At 41.0% G+C, this 19,245-nt stretch overlaps 1 protein-coding gene across 3 annotated transcripts in view; it reads right to left on the minus strand.

Moving 5' to 3' along the window:
- Positions 1-1,206: 1,206 nt before the first annotated feature.
- The window catches only part of PTDSS1 (phosphatidylserine synthase 1), a 61,120-nt gene continuing 43,081 nt past the window's right edge, over positions 1,207-19,245 (minus strand). For 2 of the 3 annotated variants that reach the window (XM_089666639.1, XM_089666637.1), the window contains 5 exons: positions 18,504-18,569; positions 12,030-12,129; positions 9,607-9,675; positions 9,109-9,175; positions 1,207-8,024 (listed from right to left, as the gene is read on the minus strand). In XM_089666639.1, the coding sequence (XP_089522765.1) occupies positions 7,930-8,024; positions 9,109-9,175; positions 9,607-9,675; positions 12,030-12,129; positions 18,504-18,569 (397 nt within the window). In that variant the 3' untranslated portion in view covers positions 1,207-7,929. The remainder of the gene's footprint in view (positions 8,025-9,108; positions 9,176-9,606; positions 9,676-12,029; positions 12,130-18,503; positions 18,570-19,245) is intronic. The other variant, XM_089666638.1, reaches the window with a different exon arrangement.

The raw sequence follows: 19,245 nt of genomic DNA on the forward strand, positions 1-19,245 counted from the left end.
ATAGCCTAAAATTATTTTGTTTTGGATAGAGTGCAGGAAAGTCAGAAAACCTATCAGGTTATTTTTTGCTATATCTGATTTCCCTTCATTTCGGGGAAATGGGAGGAAATCTCTCCAAAGTGAGGGAAATCTCTCAGACTGTTGTCATCAGTACATTCAGCTCTATTGGATGACACACTCTTATATTTTGCTTTGATGACAATGCTAAAATTTGGAATTTCCCCCTAATTTATATGTCTTGGTGACAATGGTCACCAGGACAACAAGAGTGGTGAAAAATTCCAGTTAAGGTCTTGTTCACATATTGGGTCACAGCGACTGTGTCCCAGGGATTGCCTGCATGGGGAGGCAAGGAATACCTGTGAATCCCCGTGTGGATAAGCACAGTCCTACATGGGTGTACAGTAAAGTACTCCTATGTGAAAGAGGCATGACACGTGAAGAAATAAAAACTTGACAGAGGGTCTAACCTTTGCCAATCTATCAAAAAAGATCATTTACATATACTATAAAATAATATTTGGTATCATGGTATTCTACCATGAAAACACTTCCTGTGTAATAGAGTGACAGCACTCGTTTCCCAATTGTTCTCTTGCATTGTCACCCTGTTACATAGTGATTACCAAGAGCTGTTCATGCAGATATGATCTGCTGTTGTCACCATCAGGAACCTGGTCCAATAATATGCAGCTGCCACTGGAGTGAGTGCCTATAGTTTCTGCCATATTTTCATACCATGCAGTACAACACTGTATTTGAAAACCTGATGGTAGAAACTAAAATTCACTGATTAGAGTTGGTTTATATCACATGCAGTCAAATGCATTTTTTTCTGCATCAAAACTGATGGATAGTAGGTTCTATGGTTTCCAATGGCATAGTTCACACCAGTGCAGTCAGCTGCAATGCAATCCAGTTCCAGAAAAAAAAAAAAAAAGTAGAACATGCTACATTTTTTTCTGCAATGAAGTGTACTGGAAAGAGGTAAACGCAACAAAAACACACTAGAATGATCCTGTCCCTATTTAAGGCGGAGAAACATAGAGGGTTGAACAAAATGCAATTGAATGCATCAAAAATGCACCGGAACGTGTCCAAAACACGTATGCAGCAATGCATCCAGACTGCGTTTCAAGGGTGTAAACCAGCCCTGAGGTTTTTAATGCCATACTGACAGAACACACTAAATACAAAAAACACAACTTATTTTCCATTAATAGTTTATTTTGTACCTCAGTGATGTTCAGAATACTCTTGTAGGCAAAAAGTAGCTGGTACAAGCGCCGTCTCTCTCTGATTACTGAAAACAGCAATTATTAGTCCACCGAAAAGTGTGCTAAATAGGTCACTCGAGATTCTATTACAGCTTTTTGGAGTATTGTGGCATTTGTCATGAGTTCTTCTACCAACCTGCTCACAGGCGTTGGCAGAAATGATAACTGACCAGCACAAATGCATTAACACGTACATAATATACTGTTTATAAAAAAAAAAAAACACAATAATATGGCCATAAACAACCAAAATATAAGTAGATACATAAAGGCATATTTTAAGTGGAACTGATTTTTTGCCCCTTTTGCTCTCCCCACCACACTAGCAATGAAAAGTAGAGACCTCAGATCAGATGAGTTATGAACAGTTTTGAAATCTATTCCTCCTGTCTGGTTGGGCAGGGTACCACAAGGTCCCTTGTGCCCAAGCTCTAGCCTAAGGCCCTAATGCGCCCCTTTGCTGCCTGTCAAGTGATCCTTGGACCCCAGCAGTGAGTACCAGGGGCGTTTGTAAAGAGCTTATGGTAGAAGTGATCTCTAGCAGTTGAATGTGAAACTGGCCATACATAGTTTGAATTTTAGCTGGGTTCTGATGGAATGTCCAAAATTTACTAAGTGGGTGATCTCATCTGTCCACTCTTGCCTGACATACTTCTATTTAAAAATTGAAGGAGCCATGTGAAATTGTCAGCCAAACAGCAGCAGTATCAAAACACATGCAGCTGCTGTTTGGGTATTCCGACAGCTGTGGGCAGTGGCTGTCAGAATAAAATAGCCTGCAGTAAGATTCCTCCATCCACACTGTTAGGTGGATGGAGGAGTTAACCTACAGGCTGAACAAAAAAAAAAACATCCAGCAGTGTATTGCCAGATTAACGTGTATTTAGTTTCTCACCTTCTCCTTTAGTGTGTATTCAGTCTTTAACCAAAACTCTCTGACCGTCTCTTCTAATAAGTTTGCATTCTCTGGCAGTTTTATGTAGCATTACTTATACAGAATGAGGACCCCCATACCTTGTAAGTTGACAACTGCTGGCCTACATGCTAGCTGGCTGCTTAAACCTCAATGTAGACCTGAGTATGTACTGATTTGTGCACTGAAGTCTTTTAAATATTATTGGTGGTGGGGAGGATGAGGGTGGTGGAGTAAACGTTTAATTTCAGTTCCACCTCAAGATGGTAACAAAATTTGCAAAGACACAGGGGGTCATTTACTAAAACTGGGGAGTGCAAAAATCTGTGCATGGTAGCCAATCAGCTATTAACTTCAGCTTTTTCATTAAATCTAGGTTCACACTTATGTTTTCCGCAGCGATTTTGCAGAAACGCACAGTAGTCCATTTAACATGATTTCCTATGGGACAGGTTCACATCTCCGTGTTTTCACCTGGTGCGTTTTTTTTGGAAAGGGTCAGGGACGTTTATAGAACCAAAAACGCAACGTTTTGTGTTTAAAAGACTTCAATGGAGACGCTGCAGAAAAGCATGTAGAGTGTTTTTAATGCGTTTTAATCTGCCTAGCAACAAGAAAAACAAAAACGCATGTGCAAAAACGCAAACCACACTGCAGAAACGGATCAAACGCAAACTGCATAGGTGTGAACTTATTCTAAGCTTTGATAATAATACCTGGAAGCTGATTGGTTACCATGCACAGCTGCACCAGATTTTGCTCTCCAGTTTTAGTAAATCAAGCCCAATATGCAGTATCCCCCCAGCAATCCATCTGATTACGGTTTACTGTATTTTAGTACAACCTGAAACATGGTTGCTATTAGTTACCGCACTTTGATAGTCATTGCACGTCACACACCCTTGGAGAAATGCCTCATAATACTATCATGAGAGGTATAACCTCTAGTACACTATAACGATTGTTTTTGAAACAATACAGACTAGCAAAAAATAGAGGAAGCTTTTCTTTTACCTAGCTGTGCTTTGTGTTCACTTTGTTATGAAACAGTCAATGCAGAAAAGCATTTAATTAACAAAAAAAAAAAGCACATGCAGCCTGCATTCTGAGTATATGCATAGGCCTATTTAGTAAGGAGAAGCAGCAAAGAGCCAGGAGGATGCAGAAAGCCACAACGAGAATCCAAAAACTCAGTGCTAGGGAAACAGCTACATACCGAGGAAATACACAACTGAATTGTTTGAACTGCCAAAGAATTTATCATTCTGTTTGGCCAGTTCTGTGATTTCCAATCTAGCCATTCCTGCCAGACAGCACAGCCAGGTCAGTGACCTCATTTTCCCTACTACAGTAAAAAGGAACAAAGGGATGCTGCCATCTCTGACTTGTTTTTGAAGGAGCATGCTCATTTTGGTGATTTAATCACCTGGAATTAGAATGCGCATGTGACACAGACATGACAACAGGTTCCCTTTAAGCAATGCCGCATGGTAAAAGGACCTCCCCTCATACCTATTGAAAGCACAGGGAACGGAGTAGATGAGGTCACCCCTGTGCTCTTCCCCTTTAAGCATTTTCACAGTTTAAGTGCTGTACAAACAGATAAAAAATAAATGGAAGCAAGCACATACACTTAAAGTGGAAGTATACTTGCCTTCATTCCAATACTGTGCTGTCCCAGAGCTCTCCAGCATTCCCTGTACAGAACTATACTTACCTTCATTCCAGTACTGTGCTGTCCCAGAGCTCTCCAGCATTCCCTGTACAGAACTATACTTACCTTCATTCCAATACTGTGCTGTCCCAGAGCTCTCCAGCATTCCCTGTACAGAACTATACTTACCTTCATTCCAATACTGTGCTGTCCCGGAGCTCTCCACCAGTCGCTGTACAGAACTATACTTACCTTCATTCCAGTACTGTGCTGTCCCGGAGCTCTCCACCAGTCACTGTACAGAACTATACTTACCTTCATTCCAGTACTGTGCTGTCCCGGAGATCTCCACCAGTCGCTGTACAGCACTATACTTACCTTTATTCCAGTACTGTGCTGTCCCGGAGCTCTCCACCAGTCGCTGTACAGAACTATACTTACCTTCATTCCAATACTGTGCTGTCCCAGAGCTCTCCACCAGTCACTGTACAGAACTATACTAACCTTCATTCCAATACTGTGCTGTCTCAGAGCTCTCCACCAGTCACTGTACAGCAGCACACAGGCAGGTAAGGAACTTTAATGCAAAAGAGATGGAGTATGTCTCTTTTGCATTTAAATCATTCCGGTTCTTAAACATTTTTTTTTCTTACTTAAAGTTCCACTTTAAAGCAATATTCCAGACTAACCTGTGTAAGAAAGATGTATATACTTATTCATATTCTGCCCCCTCCAGTCCAATCACATGATCCCTTGTGTCAGCTAGCAGCAGTCGTAGGGGAGAGGAGAGAGCACTCGACAGCAGCTGGGAATGTCTGGAGCGGTGACATCAACCATAGGCTCCAATGGCCCATCTGTTGTCTGTGCTCCCTCCTCTCCCCTGCAGCCACTACTGATTGACAAAGGGGATTTGATTGCATGACCGAACCAGAGATGACTAAAAATAGGCAAATATATACATCTTTCTTGCACAGGTTAGTCAAAATAGGTGTTAGGTGTTGGGGAGAGAGCATTTTTAAGACTAGTTAGGTTTAGTCTGCAATTCTACTTTAATGATTTTTAATGAATTTATAAAATAGGCGATTTTTTTTTAATGCAGTATATATCTGAGTGGAGTTCAGCTCTAAATGGCACACAATCCCGATATCTTTTATGTTTGGCATAAAACAGTTTATCTTTTTCCTGCAATTCTTTTGAAACGTGATAATCCACACAATACAAAATAATGAAAGTTTTGGGTCCATCAGCTTTGTTTCAATGCTTGTTTGTGACAATGCTGGAGGTAGGACATGCGGATATTGCAATATTTAAATATATTGATAAATATAGCGAAGAAGAGCAGAGTGAGCCCTGGTTCACACTGAATGCAACTCCGAAATTGCGATACTTCAAGTATTGATTTCAAAGCTGCAGATCAGTGCGATTTGTACCTCCAATTTCACTGTGGCTTGCGACTTCATTTAATAGAAGTCATTGCAAGACGTAATGAAATCAGAAAAAAGTAAGGAAGGAACTATTTATGAAATCGTGCTACTTCAAATCACACCGATTAAGACAGTGCCATAGAAATACATTAGATGCGACTTATAAATCACATGTTGCACCTGAAGTCCCACCAGTTTGAACCAGGGCTAAATTTGTCCAAAGACAAGATAGGATCATTTTTTGTTTAAGATTTACTGGGTCATATTTATAAGGCAGTGAATGATTTTCACCAAACATTCACTGGTGGTGAATCAAATCACTGCCATTTAAAAGGCATGCACCAGAAAGATTCACCACCTGCTGCAAATGTTTACTGAATAACAGATTAACTGCTTTTTAAATATGTGCAAAGAGTTCACCCACCCAAATGTGTACACAGGTGTTTGGACCCAGGAACAGCCACAGCAAAGTCCCTGAGAGGTATAAGGAATGATCAGATGGTCTAACTCTACATCCACTAAGTCTATAATTGGGTGGAGGGCCCTTCAATGATCGTCAGACCAGGAGATTCGGAAAGCTCAAGTACAAATCAATGGTCATACTATGTCTGGGGACTAACAAACAGAAAGAACATTACAAAAGATCATAGTCTTAAAAATCAAGGGTTTAAAGGATAAGTTCAACTTTTAGACAAAAATAATAAATGCACATTTTTTGCAGGTAAAAAAAAAAGTGCATTTATTATTTGTGTCTACAGGAGCCTGGAAAGTACTGCACTATCAATCAGTAGATCACTGATGCCATGCAGGTCTCCTGCAGACCTGTCCGAATATCTGCTTGCCGTACGGGATGTACAACCAAGCAGATATTTTGACAGGAAGCTTTAAAGGAACTACCATGGGGCTCCACACCGTGGAGTTCAATGAAAACTACAAGCCCACAGCCGCTAAAGGTGTCAGGACTTGCAGTTCATTCATTCACGGAAATCCGTGAATGATGTGTCCGTGTGGGCGGAGCCCCACACGGCTGCGCGGTTATCAAATTTGACAGATCGTACAAGCAGAAGTCTGTCAGAGGGAGGGGCGGCTGGTTGCTGGCTGTGGCTATGGGAACATGTTACATGTTCCACCCTAAAAACAGGTGTAACATGTAACACATTCCCAAAGGTGAACTCATCCTTTAATGATTCTGTTTTATGTTCGCTGTTGCATGGCTTTCAAAGATATTTCAGAATTCAGCTTTCAAAAAACATTAATTGCCCAAAATTTTAAGGCATGTCCAAGGATTATTTCAGAGGACATTTAAGCAAACAAAAGGTTATGATTGCATTATTAAAATGTATATGCTTGAACAAATTATTCTCAATATCTACACTGTCCATCTCACGTCTATGGCCACTATAGATTACCCCGGTGCTCCTAACAATTATGCAATTCAAATTCTGGAACTTAATGTACCTTTTGTCTTTTAAAAACAGTTTTCTGTATTCTAAGATAAACATATAAATCTGATATTAACTTACATCTTGGCAGCATTTGCTGAGGTTCATAAAATATATTCTATTTCTTGTTTGTAAGACACTTGTGTCTTTTACTTCCCCTCCCATATGGATATCAGTCTATACATTAAGGTCAGGCAATTCTAAGGTTTAACTGGCAAGTGATTTTCTTGTAGCTGCTGTTCAGCAAGGGTCCTAGCTGCACTATCTAGCATACAGTGTAACCACTAGAGGATGTTTGTAATAAAAGTTTTAAAAAAATCATCAATATGAAATATGATTGCAGAGGGGAATATAAAATTTCATATCCTATAAACACCTCCAAATCAGTACATCATAAAATGCAGATTTGTTTTCACTATTAAAGATGATTGCAGGCTATGAGTTGGTTATGGCTGTCTACATTTTCTGTTATGGCTTTCTGCATTTTTTCAGATCATCTCTCTCAGAGCTGCTACTAAACAAGCCCAACAGACTACATATGCACAACCAGCACCCCCCTTGAAGTGGAACAACCCTGTGCAAGGTAGGCCATGGTAGGTTCCATCATCTAAAACAGTGCTGGAGGACTAAACAGGTGATTGGGTCTTTTACATTATACACCTAAAATCAAAACAATTAGAAGCTTAACGCAATTGGTAGTGTTTTCAAGTTCATGAACCCAGCACATATACATATATATATTTAACAAGTGAGAATAAATGGAAAATCTCTAATACCACACAACACATAATAACACAACCAGGCTTGAGGAGTAGAAGCGTTTGCAATAATCAGTTTAAGCAGGAGGCAAGAGAGAAGCGTTGTTGAAGTCAAGCAGCATATGAAAAAGTAAAAGTCTGGAGGCCACAGGCAGCAATTACCCTCGTGGTTATGTAGTACAGTTGGTTGGCTGTTGTGGGACATCCTTGGTGCCTATGACAGGTGATCCAAAGTTCCAATAGACACCAATGTCACATTGGCAAGAAAGGCTAATGATATGGGAAAAAAAAAAGTCTTGCATCTTTAACACTCAACTTGATTAAGAATCATCTTGCCAATGATTGGTTTCCATCCTAGAGCCTTCTCTACTTTCTTGGTCTGGACGCACCCAAAATATATTCATTTTCAGAACCAGGATAAACCCCCAGATCTGTGCTAAGGCTTACTGTCACTGTATCACTTATTTTTTACTAAGACCATTTGTTACTTTTCCTCTGCGGTTCTTTCTTCTGGAGTATGTGGGTCCCTCGCTGTGTTTCTGGGGCACTTCTGCTGCTTAAAAAAAAGGGATTGTGTTAAAAAATGGGTTATGAAGGATGATGTTCCAACAAAGTTTGCTCGGTGTTTACATTTTGGTTAAGAGTTACATGTTTTTCTCAATGCCCTTCGGTAGTGTTTTATTTGTGGGCTGTGGGGATTGTGGTGGGGAGCTGTGGGGATTGTGGTGGGGATTCTGGGGATTATTGAGTTTTTCGGGGCATCTGTGTGCACGTGCAGTGGCAAAAACAGGTTTTGCCACTGCACATGCAGGAATAAGCTGTGAAAACACAAGAATATCAGTACACAACTTTATGCACATAGCACTGTTGTCATTTATTACTCAACACACATGCCTGATGAGAACCCCAATTTAATTGGATTTAACATTTAAAGTGACATTAAAGGCAATTAAAAAAAAAAAACAATCTTATACATACCTGCTCTGTGCAATGGTTTTGCACATTTTGCACAGAGCAGCCCCAATACTTCTTCTTGGGTCCCCCACCAGCACTCCTTGCCCCTCCCCCTCCTGCAGAGTGCCCCCAGAGCAAGCAGCTTGCTATGGGGGCACCCAAGCAGGCTCAATCCCGAACTGCTGCTCTGCATGTCTATTCACATACAGAGCCATAGCTCGGTCCCATCTCTCTCCTCATTGGCTCACTGGCTGTGATTGACAGCAGTGGGAGCCAATGGCATAATTATTAATGTGGAATGTATGTTCCTTGCTATAGAACATTCTTTTTTATTAAATGAGTAAAGTTCCACTTTAAGGTAAGTCACTGGCTGATCTAGTGGGTATAGATACCACCGTTCAACAAGTTCCCTCTCAATTCAGAAAAGTCCCAACACATGCTTACATGGGGTCCAGGACCCTTCAGGGTGCTTCCAGCTCATGTAGAGAAAAAGCTTGAAGCAACAGGTACTATTCTTGTCTTGCCAACCTTAATCGATATTTTTGGTGTTTAAATGCACCAGGATCATTAAGTGAAAAGATCCTGCCACAAACGCTTGAACAAGCTATTGACTGAAGAAAATCCAAGAATTCTATTATTGTGCCAAAACAGCACACGTGTTTTCTTAACCACCATCTATAACTTACCGACTTTTTCTGCATGCTGCCAGGGAATGTCTGTGTTATATGTGCTGTCATCACACTCTGAATAAGTCTGCAAGAAAAACAGAAAGGCTATCAGAGCAGTGGACCAGCTAAACCATGGCATTAGTCATTCCATTGTACAATTACATAATGTGTGATCACCCTTGGGTTAATAAGGGTGAAGACACAAAATCAGGAGCTATGACACTTGTAGCATTTGTTGTTTGTAATTATAAATGAACGTCCAGGGCTCTACATGACAGATTTGGCACATTCAACCCGTGCACCGTGTCACATTAAAATATATGCCAACTGCAGTGTCTGTTCAGGCTGACAATTCTACCCACATCTGCACTACTATTCTCTCTTATAGGAGGAATGTCAAATATAGAAATGTCTTCAGGAGGAGAAGGAGAAATCAGCAAGTTCAGATCCCTTTTTATATAGTTTTCCCAGTAGAAGAAAAAGGCAGATCTCTGTACTGTTAGGGAAAATTCATACCTTCTGTCTTTGTCCACAATGATCCGCATACCACACCATTCCATACAGGCAAAGGAACGTAGTAATCGCCTGCAATGGGCACAGGAATACAGCAATATGTTTTAATAAGAGCTATGCCTATTCACATACACAAAAATACACTCTAGGGGACCTGTAAGGTCACACAGAAAAGCACTTTATATGCAATGGTTTACTGTAGGAATGGGAGCTCTTTCCTTCTGTTACAAGTCTGACAGGAGTAGTGACAGCAGCATCATTACTACAGTCAGTCCAGCGCTGGGAGTGACACGGACAGGAGGAGACAGCCGGGAGGTGATGCAGGCTGTGTGCTCCTGTATTCAGAAGCCATTTGGCATCTTTGCCCTGGATCACCCTGTCCCGGCACTGGTTACCCCCACACACCTACTGTCTAACTGTACATTCACTGAAGCTGCTCAAATCCCCAGGTATTGCCCACTAAATGGCAAAGCAAATCCCCAAGTGTGACAACATTGGGGGCTAGTGATTTGTTGTTTAAGCCTCAAACAATGCACTGTGGGAAGGCAAGTGATATGGCAACTGTTTTTCATACTCAATAGTAGCAGAATTATTAGGGGAAGCTGTGATCAGAGCATCAAAAGGTAGCTGTAAACACCAGGCAGGAAGTCCTCAGCACTACCCTTTCACTACATTTGTAGCCTTACTCAAACACTTGCTGAGAGGAAGGTTGCAGGGAAATGACAAAAAAGATTTTAGCACAGTCTCAGGGTCTATTGGATTGCATTAGCAGTTTTTTGATAAACTACTTGCTGCATGGTATTTCACCTTTACTTATGAGACAAACATTGGGGTCCTGCAATAAAGGAGAGAGCAAGCAGTAGACACTGGACTTGGTTCATCCAATGATGAAGGCTTATTATGTTTTGAAAGTGTCATGTTTAAAGAATAAGTTCACCTTTAGGAACATGTTAGATGTTATACCCATAATCATGGTGTAACATACAACATGTTACTAAAGCACCTGCTGGCACACCGACCTTCCATTGTGACAGCAGACGGGGAATCTTCTCCCTGAACCCACTGTCACAATTAAAATACAGTGTGCCCGTGCAGGGCTCTGCCCACAAAGCTGTGTCATTCATTCACAGAGTTCTGTGAATGAATGGACTACAAGTTCCATCTGCCACTGTGGCAAATGACTTAAGGTTCTCAATAAACTGTGTGGGTGCTGGTGAGTGCTCTCGTAGTTCATTGATCTTCCTGGACTTCAGAAATTGACAGACCGTGTATTGAGAGTCCGCAGGAGCCTGACATTGCACTCGCTATCTGCTGATCATGGGTGCAATGCTTTACAGGCTCCTAAAAGAAAAAAAAAGAAAAAAAATTTTACCAGCAAAAAATGTGCATTGATTATTATTTATTTTTTTTATAAAAAGGTGGACTTAGCTGCTAAGGTCCCTTGTAGTCATATATTGTTTTCCTGTTAGCACTGCAGTTTTAGCCTATGGAAGACCTGGGCTTGACAGGCTGATTTGTCATTCAGAAAGTCCCTGATAAGCTATAAAATGACTTTAGTGTCACAGAGGAGAAAGGGGGTTGGGCTTAATTGGTCCAGAGGAAAGGTCTTAATGTCATGTGTAGGAAATACCTTAAAAGTTAGTTCACCTTTTCACACAAAATGAAAAAGGTGAACTAACTTACAATATTTTTCCCACCCTGTCCAGTCCCCACTGCACTTAGATGCTGTGATGACCGTCTCCCATCACCAGTATATAGGTCCAAGCATTTGAAAACTTTCCTACACAGTTGCAGAGACTGTGCAGCATCATGAGGCTTGCAATGGTGAGAGGGTATTGGTCAGCACGACCACGTAGTGAAAGTTTCAGGTATCACCTGCTTACACAAGCGGGTGATACCTGAAACAACAGCAAGACAACAGCAAAAGGCAGATTTTATTATGCAATGTGAACTTACCCTTTTATTACTGAAGAAAAGAAAAGCAATAAAAAGCCTACCATTTCTGAAAAAAAAAAAAAAGTTGCCTTGCTGTTTCTGGATTCAATAGTTTGGACCACTGACTCAGAAATAAGCATGCATTAAGTAATGTCAGGACTGAATCAGAGCTCTTTTTTCACTCGTTCCATGAAAATAAAGCCACTGAATCATGGTGGCCAGGAAACTAGTATTTTCCGATAACAGGCAGCAATAGTAGCCTTCATACTTCTCTAAGTATATGCAGTGCTACTTTTCCTTGCCCACTTCCTTTACAGCAGTACTATTTTCTTTAGGATTCTAGGGTCCCTTTAAGTTATTGCTGAACTTGTTTGTCACACAGTATATTTCTACAGCCCTGACTTCCAGGCTTTCCTTGTCCTGGAAATAAGCGGAGTTCATAATCTATACAGGAAACAGGTTCTGTATAAAGTTAAAAAACATTCACTTACCACACAGAGAAGCCAAAGTACCACATACAGCAGATGAGTTTTGGAGAAAAGGTCCTGTCCAAACTTTATACATACTATTGCTTCAAGAAACGCAATGGCACTGCAGGAAAAAAAACTTGGGTCAATGATATGCATTGTCTTGGTAATTCTTCATGCTGGTCTCTAAACTCAAACCACATTTTGAACATGGTGTGATATTGGCTGGCTGCAGATCTTGTAATATAGAAGGAATATGTTCCCTTTAAAGTTAGGATTCCAATTAGCACTATCTGAGCATTCAATAGGATCTGCTGAAGTCCCCGTACTGAAGATTAGAGTAGAGTGACCATTAAGAGTTACACTTGACATGAATCAACAAGGACATATCAGCAGTACCAAAACACATCAGTATTATCAATGGAAATTTACCTTTTTGTTGCCATAAGTAAAAAAACAGCTATATCTAGCTCCCAGCCTAGATCACATGCCTGCCAATTATTACAGAGGGTCTGATTTCATTTCAGTCAGCCACATGATAGAAAAATCCAGTAGTAGTAATAAGTCCACACCAGTCTACACTGGTTTTAAAGTTCACCTTTTAAAAAAAAATAAATGCATATTTTTTTGCAGGTTAAAAAAAAACAAAAACAAAAACAAAACGTATTTTCCATTTTTTTTTTCTTTGGAGCCTGTAAAGCATTACTACCACGATCAGCAGATCGAGGGTGCAATGTTAGGCTCCTGCAGACCATCAGTGTAGCTGTCTGTCCGTACCTCCGATACGGGAAGGCAGTTACTTCAGTCCCGGAAGCTCAATGAACTACAAGAGATTTCATTTCACCTACACCCTCACAGTTCATTGAGTACTACAAGCCGTCAGCCGCAAAGGCTGACGGAACCTGTAGGTAATCATTCATAGAATTCTGCTCTTTTCAAATTGTGGCAGCGGGTGTGGGGAGAAGATCACTGAAGATCCCTCACTTTCATGGGCGGAGGAAGAATCGGGGAGGGAAGAGAACTGCAGGAGTGGGAACAAGTTACATGTTGCACCCTAAAAATGGGTGGAATGGGGAACATGTTCCCAAAGGTGAACTTATCCTTTATGGCAAGGGTGCTGAACCTTTTGAAGAGCGAGGGCCACTGAAATGACTTGGTAACCAGTCACAGGCCAAGAAAAAAAATAAATGGTTCAAATTTTCTAATTTTTTTTTATTGAATAGCATAATGAACATTTTCCTCCTGCATCTGCTGAATTATGGTGGGAGGGAGAAGAGGAGAAGCCAGCTTTCAGCATTTGCAGGAAGAAAATGGGAAAAGAACAGTTCCTATATATTCTGCTCCCACCACCCCTCCTGTCAAGTAAAACAGAATGTGACAGATGTCACCATTGAAACACCAGTGGTTTGGGGGTGTGTGGTAAAAACATGTCTTAACTATGGGGTTTCACCTCCCCCCAAACTGCATTCATAAACAAGCACTTACTGCCCTGAGCCCCCTGTAATGCTACTTTCGCACTGATGCACTATGGGTAGAGAACAATGCATCTCTGGCTTTCCTGTGGGTTAGCTGCACTTTGCCATACACTTCCACTACATCTTGCGAGTGTGGTGCACTCTCTGAAAGCACACCAAACCCACAGGATATAATAGACGTTTATGGCTCAGTGCAGCTAATTCATGGGAAAACTGCAGGTGCACTGCGCTGCACCCCGCTGCACCCACGGATCAGTGTGAAATCAGCCCAATAGCTGATAAACCTTTTATAGGCAATAATATTCTCATTGCAAAAGTTCAGTGAATGTGTTGTTTAATTCATAGACCTTCTTTTCCTCTTCTAACTTCTACTGGCATTGCTCCCCAGGCTGCTAGAAAGATCCTAGGTGAAGTACACTTGGTATCACTCTGCGGCCAACCCTGGGCATGCGCTTCCCTCGTTTGAGGTCAACATGGATCATAGGTTGAGCACCCCTGCTTTAAGGCTTGCCAGCCCACTTTTATTAAACTTAAAGAGAAGTTTGAAACAGAACAATTGCCCATGCAGGGGATTTTCACCAGCAAAACAGATAATGTAAAATGCCAAGCCACTTGGTCCATCTTCAGCAGCACTGCTGCTGTTTTCACTGCTCCCTCAGACTGTCTTACCCATCTCTCTGGGCTCTCTCAGCCTTTTAGTGGCAGCACCCTGCTACACAGGCCCACACACTGGTCTCTCAATAGAAGATATCCTGGCACCCCAGGGTTCTCTCACTCCTTTGAGCCCTTCAGATTCTCTCTGTACCCTAGACTTGCCTAGACTGGCTCTCTCAGTCTCCCAGATTCACTTAACCACCTAGATTCACACCTCCAGTATAGAGTGCTGTCTCTTGAATAGAGCACATCTGTCTCCTAACAGCAGCACTGAACTGCCTCCAGATGGCAACCCTGCGCCCAAGCCTGTCATTATAAAGGCTGTGCGAATTTGCAATTACAGCCTGCTGGTCTCCTGCAAGACCTGGACACCGGGTTGTACCCTCTCAAAGCACTTTGAAATCTCCAAACTCTGGAGCCCAATCCGAGAAAGCTGTAAAAATAGTTTTCTCCGCTCAAAACTAACAGTTCAGGGTCCAGCTCTTTGCATTCGTGTGAATCCTGTGTTTTTTTTTCTAATAAAAATAACAAACCTATGCTCAAATCCAAATAGCTTATGCATATAAATAATCTATCAAATGCTAAAGAAGTGTGACCACATGTTAACACTAATAACTCGGGACAAACTCTCTGCACACTGCTATACACCCTTTTTAGCTGCAAAAAACAGATTTTTAGCTCACATACATTTCAATACATGTTTAGGCTGGCCAACAGCATCAAAGTAACCCATCTCTGGCCAGTCCCTACTCTGCTCTGCAAAATGCAAATGCTCCAGTGGATATAGTACCTGTATGGGGCAAATAAACACAAATTGTAGGAGAACTATAGATTCAGGTCTGATCACTAACCTGCACTATGCAATAGAAAGAAGTTATACCTTTGCTCAAATCCAAATAGTATATATATATATATATATATATATATATATATATATATATATATATATATATATATATATATATATCCCGTCAAGTGCTAAAGGGGTGTGACCACATGTTAACACTAAAATTTCTGAATGGACCCTCTATACACTGTTGTACACACTTTCCAGCAAACTTTGCACAATAAACAGAGATTTTTGGTTCTTGAAGACTGAATAATTAGCTTCTATCACTTGTTCTGGCAATGATGGACACCACTAGTGATTTTTATGGTGTATTTTATGAATATTGAAGTTTGTATAATAAAGCAAATTCATTTTTATTTATATATGTGAAGACTTTTCTCTGTCACCTAAAATTCCCACAGTCCTAATTTTTAATTTGTATAATTTTAATTTGGAATGTGGTGCATTTGCTATATACTATCTTAGAACGCACACGTACCTGGCCATCCACGATATTAAAAAAAAAAAAAAATAAAGCTACCTTCTTCCATTGCTCCATAATGTTCTGATGCTCACATGCCCATTGTAGGCACTTCTGCCTGTGGACACGAGTCAGCATGGGCACCCTGACAGATCTGTGGCTATGCAGCCCCATACACAAACATACAACAAACTACAAAGCACATTGTTTCTGCTTTAGACACATCAACCTCAGGAACATTATTATTTGCTGCCTAACATATCCCACTGACTTTCAGATGTCATCGTAACAAGATAACCAATGTTATTCACTTAACCTGTTGGTAGTCATAAAGGTATGGCTGATTGGTGTAAATGTAAAAAAAAAAAAAAAAATTACTGCAACATGGTGTAAGGATTTACAATGAACAGCAAAGAGGCTGTGGAAGGTCTGGAGCATGTAAATACACTAAAGCTAGCCAAAGATGGGAATTTTTTTTCCTTTTTCTTCAAAAAAAAAAAAAAAAAGGATTCCTCCATCCACATAAATGTCTCGGAGAGAGAGATTCTTTCACCCACCTCACTGTATTCTGACAGAAATTCTCTGCTGTCACAATACACTTATCAGTGGCTGCAGCCACAGATCGACAGAAGTCTTCAAACATTCCTGTTCAACAGAAGTGGATGTAACAATCGACTTCTGTAAAACAGACACACACACAAGATCAAAATTCAACCGGTTCCTGCTAAATTGGTTGAATTTCAATCCATCTATGGCCAGCTGAAGACAAAATAAAGCCTGCTACACACAATGAGAATATCGGACGAATGATCGTACATTTTTTTGCATGCTGGTCTCATAGCGAAAATGAATAGGTTGCTAGAGTTACAAAAATTCTCGTAAGACAGAAAACAACTTTGGAAGTGATGTAATGCAGGGCTTAAAATTTCAAGTCCTGAGCTACTAGCCAGGCCTTAGGGTTACTCGCCACCAACAAACACACACAAACAGAGACACCTGTACACACACACACGTACATACACACACACACACACACAGAGACATGTACACACACACACACACACACGTATAGACACGCATACACACAGATACATGTACAAACACATAAATAACACACGCACAGACACATGTACATACACACAGACACATGTACAATTGTACATGCATACACAGACCCCCCCCCCCAATAAAAAGTTGCAGTACTTCGTTGTTCACTCACAGATCCGGTACTGCACTCTAGGGGGAGGCAGAGAGCACAGCACACACTCCTTGATTTGCTTTCACTGCGCTCAGCTATTGAGCAGTCTGACGGCTCCCAGTGCCAATGACAGATCCGGCCTGAGCTCCGAGCCTGCTCAGCAAGACGGCCCCTAGGGGACACACTCGCCTCCACCATAATTTCCGCTCGCCATTGGCGAGCAGGTAAGTGGAAATTTCAAGCCCTGATGTAATGTATTGTATTGTAATGTATTATTTCATTTCTGAGCATGTGCAGTCTTGGTCACCCAATTTTTCTACGGACAAATACTATACTGGTTACATGAAAATCGTTCATTCTGTTGTCTTACGAGAAAGATTTTCATGCTTTTCCCTTTGGATGTTTTCGCATTAACTGTTGTGATCAGCTCTCGAAAGTGAACTTACAATCAGATTAATCGGACGATCACTCCAAAAGTAGTATTTTTTGTCCGATATTCTCATCGTGTGTACGAAGCTTAAGCTCTGAGGTTTCTACCAACAGAAGCTGAAAATTACATTTTCTGCAACTAACATACAACATTGCAGTTGAAAGAACTTCAGGAAAGAACAAAGAATTGGTGAATATTCAATGTGGGGAGCAAAGCTGGAGAGTAATCAGTAACACTAATCTATATGTTCCAGATCAAGGACAAAATATAAAAAGCAGACGGGTCAGAGTGTCAGGCAGGTAACTTGTATTGCCATCACTGACAGCCTCCTTGTTTCTCTTTTGAAATTCCAATATTGACCCTAACATTTATCCTTATCTTCATTCATACCTAAAACTTATTATAATCCCTGAAACATTTAAAATCATTCTAAAAAGGTCCACATTTTTTTTTTTTTTAACAAACATGTCAGACTTACCTGTTCTATGGCTTTGCAAACAGCAGCCCTAATCTTCCTCTTCTTGGGTCCCCCGCTGACTCTCCTGCCTCCTCCTCCCTGCTGAGTGTCCCCAAAGCAAGCTGCTTGCTCTGGGAGCACTCGTGTGTGTGCTCACTCCTGATCCACCTCTGTGTGTCCTTAAGACACAGAGCGTGGCTTGGCCCCACCCTCCACTCCCTTCTCACTGGCTGTGATTGACAGGAGCAGGAGTCAAAGGCTCCCGCTGCTGTGTTTCAGCTAATGAGGAGAGAGAGACCTGGGAGAGCTGCTGCTGTCGTGCACATCGCTGGATTGGAATCGGCTCAGGTAAGCATTATGAGGAGGGGGCTGCACAATGAAGGCTTTTTTTACTTTCATGCATAGAATGCATGAAGGTAAAAATCCTTCAGCCTTTAGAACCACTTTAACCTTCCCCTAATACTTATCATACCATTATTACAATGGACTTCTGGCTGGTGTGATGACATCGCAGCTACTTCCTCCCCCAATTTTCCCTGGACAGTGGTGGACGGTCCTTAGTAATGCACTCAATGGTGCTCATGCCTTTTTATGTGCAGTAGTACGCAAGTAGTAGTAGTAGTAGTAAGCAGATGCTGGCATGAGGATGCATCACCAGGGCGCAGGGCCACAATTGCCTGAGCTCTAAGGAAGTTAAATGACACTACCTGTCATTCAGCCTTGAAGGAGTGTGCCACCTAGCGGTGGAGTGGACATCTCCAGACTGAAGAAGAGTATTACAGCAAAAACTGCTTTTTTTAATTTTTTCTGCCGGGATAACTTAATTTTTTCCTAATCAATCTAATTTTTTTCTTGGAAGGGAATGGGAGGAAAAATTCCATTGCGCAAGTTCATTATAAAAGCAGTTCCTACAACATAACAAAGGGAGTCACTGCAAATGGAAACCAAAAGTTAAGATCTTGATATTTACTCACCCAAACACCCAGCATTGAGTGCCAACTCTTTTGCACTGTGTGTCTGTAAGATATGCATAATACTGCCTATAAAATGAAAAAAGGAGAAAAGATTATAAGCATAATAATCTTCATATGAATCAAGAACCAAAACAGCATTACCAAATCATGTAATTATTGGTAAAAGGAAAAAAGCTCAAGTAAAAGGAAACCTATACTTAGCAAAATATGAAACTTCCATCGCTGACACTAGTTGCCTAGTTCTGGCTGCAATACTTTCTGAGTCAATGCACTGGAACAAGTATCCAGTTAAGAAAGTCATGACTCCCGATTTGTATACTTGTTCCAGGTCTGTTCATCAAAGGGTATGGTTGACATAAGATCAGCATTAAAATGGGAAGAATGGTAATAATAGTATCCACATTCTGTCAGCACAGTTGGCAGCCTGGCAAGCATTCTATATTAAAGAAAAATAATTCCTAATACGATGAGAATTCAAGTCAAACCTGGACTTTTAATTTTACAGGAATAAAAAGGGATGCTAGCGTGGCCGTACTACACACAGTAGTGTGTCCTATTACTGATAGGCAGCACACATGTTGCATTCCAGTCCAGAGACCGTTAACCAAGATGGCAGACAACAGTGTTAGTGTGTGCATGGAACAGCGTGTGGTGATGAAGTTTTTTGTGAATGAAGGCGTAAAACCCACATTTTTGAAAAGTTAGCGTATGCTAGGTACCAAGGTACCTTTCTACTTTTGAC

The sequence above is a fragment of the Staurois parvus genome, unplaced genomic scaffold (genome assembly GCF_062004578.1).
Source record: "Staurois parvus isolate SC_StPar_1 unplaced genomic scaffold, SC_StPar_1.0 ptg000052l, whole genome shotgun sequence".
Lineage (NCBI taxonomy): Eukaryota > Metazoa > Chordata > Amphibia > Anura > Ranidae > Staurois > Staurois parvus.